Source organism: Strongylocentrotus purpuratus, unplaced genomic scaffold, assembly GCF_000002235.5.
Source record: "Strongylocentrotus purpuratus isolate Spur 01 unplaced genomic scaffold, Spur_5.0 spur5_scaffold_20, whole genome shotgun sequence".
NCBI lineage: Eukaryota > Metazoa > Echinodermata > Echinoidea > Camarodonta > Strongylocentrotidae > Strongylocentrotus > Strongylocentrotus purpuratus.
The window spans coordinates 30,212,572-30,214,774 of record NW_022145606.1 but is presented as its reverse complement, the minus strand read 5'-3'; the positions used below and the strand labels follow the sequence as shown (position 1 = coordinate 30,214,774).

The 2,203-nt window shown below is 46.9% G+C and overlaps 1 protein-coding gene across 1 annotated transcript; it reads left to right on the top strand.

The window, feature by feature from the left end:
- The first annotated feature begins 214 nt into the window (after nt 1-214).
- Nucleotides 215-1,504, top strand: LOC578219 (putative nuclease HARBI1). Its single transcript, XM_778406.1, has one exon. The coding sequence runs from the start codon at nt 215-217 to the stop codon at nt 1,502-1,504; it is 1,290 nt and encodes a 429-aa protein (XP_783499.1).
- Nucleotides 1,505-2,203: the final 699 nt, after the last annotated feature.

Genomic DNA, 2,203 nt, shown 5'->3' with positions numbered 1-2,203 from the left:
GCTCGCGAGCCGTTCGCACCAGTTGGTCTCGTTGCGTGTTCGCTCGCTTTAGCTCGTCTGTTGCTCGTACTGATGCGTGTCACCTCGCGCTACAGCGTACCAGCTCGCTCGTGCTGCGGCATATATAAATACTAGTCATTTTGCGGGACAAGGCATAAACATCTTAGCTTCTGAAGAGTCTACATCTCCAAGCAAAATACATCCGATGACAACAATGGCCCTGCAGCAGAGCTCTGCTTTGCAAAAGCTTAAGCTTTTGGTTCGGTTGGAAGAAGAAGAGGCGAATGACGATTATGAGCAAGGGAAGTTGCTGCTTGAGCTGCATCAACGAAGTATTCCTAGGAGTTGTTGGGTGCGGTCCTGGATTTGCCGGAGGAAGGACCAGGGACAGTTCGACCAACTGATGAGGGAGCTGGAAGACGAGGATGAAGATGCATTCACGAACTTTTTGAGGGTTACCCCTCAAATGTTTAAAGAGCTAGAGCAGCGACTGCATGAAAGACTGGAGAAGCAGGACACCTTCTTCAGGAAAGCCCTCTCGCCCGCGCTGAAGCTGGCCATCACCCTTAGACACCTGGCCACGGGTGACAGCTACAAGTCACTCATGTATAGCTTTAGGGTAGCCCACAATACCATTTCACTCATAGTACGTGAGGTATGCACTGCCATCATTGAGGAATATGGTGACGAGCTGGTGAAGTGCCCTACCAGCCCACAGGAATGGAAAGCAGTCGCACATGGCTTCGAAGACCGCTGGAACTCTCCCCATACCATTGGTGCTTTGGACGGCAAGCATGTGGCAATCAAGTGCCCCAAGGATAGTGGGTCCATATTTTACAATTACAAGGGTTTTTACTCTATTGTACTCATGGCCCTAGTAGACGCCAACTACAAATTCTTGTGGGTAGATGTTGGATACGAAGGCTCTACCTCTGATGCACAGCTCTTCAACTCGTGTGAACTAAAACAACGCCTTAAATCTGACACCCTTGGAGTGCCTCTACCAGAGCCCATGACCAACGATGATGTAGACACCCCCTACTTCTTTGTAGCAGACGAGGCCTTCGCCCTGAGGACATGGCTAATGAAGCCGTATGCAAGGACGGCTATGGCTAGACATGAGAGAATCTACAACTACCGGCTGTCCCGGGCAAGGAGAGTGGTGGAGAATGCTTTCGGCATTCATGCCAACCGATTTCAGTGCCTGCTGACCACTCTCCGACAAAACCCTTCGACCGTCAGGACCATGGTACAGGCATGTGTATGCCTGCACAACTTGATGAGAACCCGCTACCCTTGCATCCAGAATTCAGCCTTGGATAGGGAGGACGCCGAGCATAACATAGTGCCCGGTTCCTGGCGAGGAGAGCAGACCCTAGCTGAACTTAGGCAGCCGGCTAGAGGTCGCTCGGCTACTCAGGCAGCTCAGGCCCAAAGGAATTACATCAAGGCCTACTACAACAGCCCTGCTGGTTCTGTTCCCTGGCAGGAGTCAAAGATTTAAATGTTGGAGTCAAGCAGGCCATTAAAACATTATTCATAAGAGTTCAACACAAAGACTGTTGCAAGGACTGCGCCGTTGTTACAAGTACAATTCAACAAAAGCGTAGTACGCAGTTGTAACAATGGAGGACTGTCAGGCTTATTACGAGAAGCCTATTGAAATATACAAAGGGAAAAACCTGTTGAAGGGATGTGCATGGTTTCTTGTCGCTATTACATAAACTACCTATGTCGCTATAACAGAATGTTCCTCTCGTTGATTTGTTTGTTATTATATGTTTTGGTAATGATTTATCATAATAATATTTGTTGTTGGTATTGTTCTCAAGATATATGGTAGCATTCGTTGATCATGTTGAAAGCAGATATGCTTATTTATATTTTAGATTTGTCTTGAGCTAAATATTTATGCATGGTATATTTGGGTTTTCAAATATAAAAAGGCTACAACTGATCATATGTCCCCAGAAAAAAAATACTTAAAAGATAAATGCATCATTTAACTCTTATCGTGCCACAGGGCTAATCCCCACTTTGCCAAGTTGTTTTGGAGATAATCTGATTAACGCGATGGTTCTATGAATGGCAAGTGCGAAACACACAGCATAGCCCAATGAGCATGAACAATAACTGCTATTACGAAAGCGCCCTTGCACGCACATGGCACTCAATAGGTAGCGTGCATGCAGCCTCATGGCAG

Coding starts and splice junctions, on each gene's coding strand:
- LOC578219 (XM_778406.1), top strand. CDS start 215: ATGGCCCTGCAGCAGAGCTCTGCTTTGCAAAAGCTTAAGCTTTTGGTT.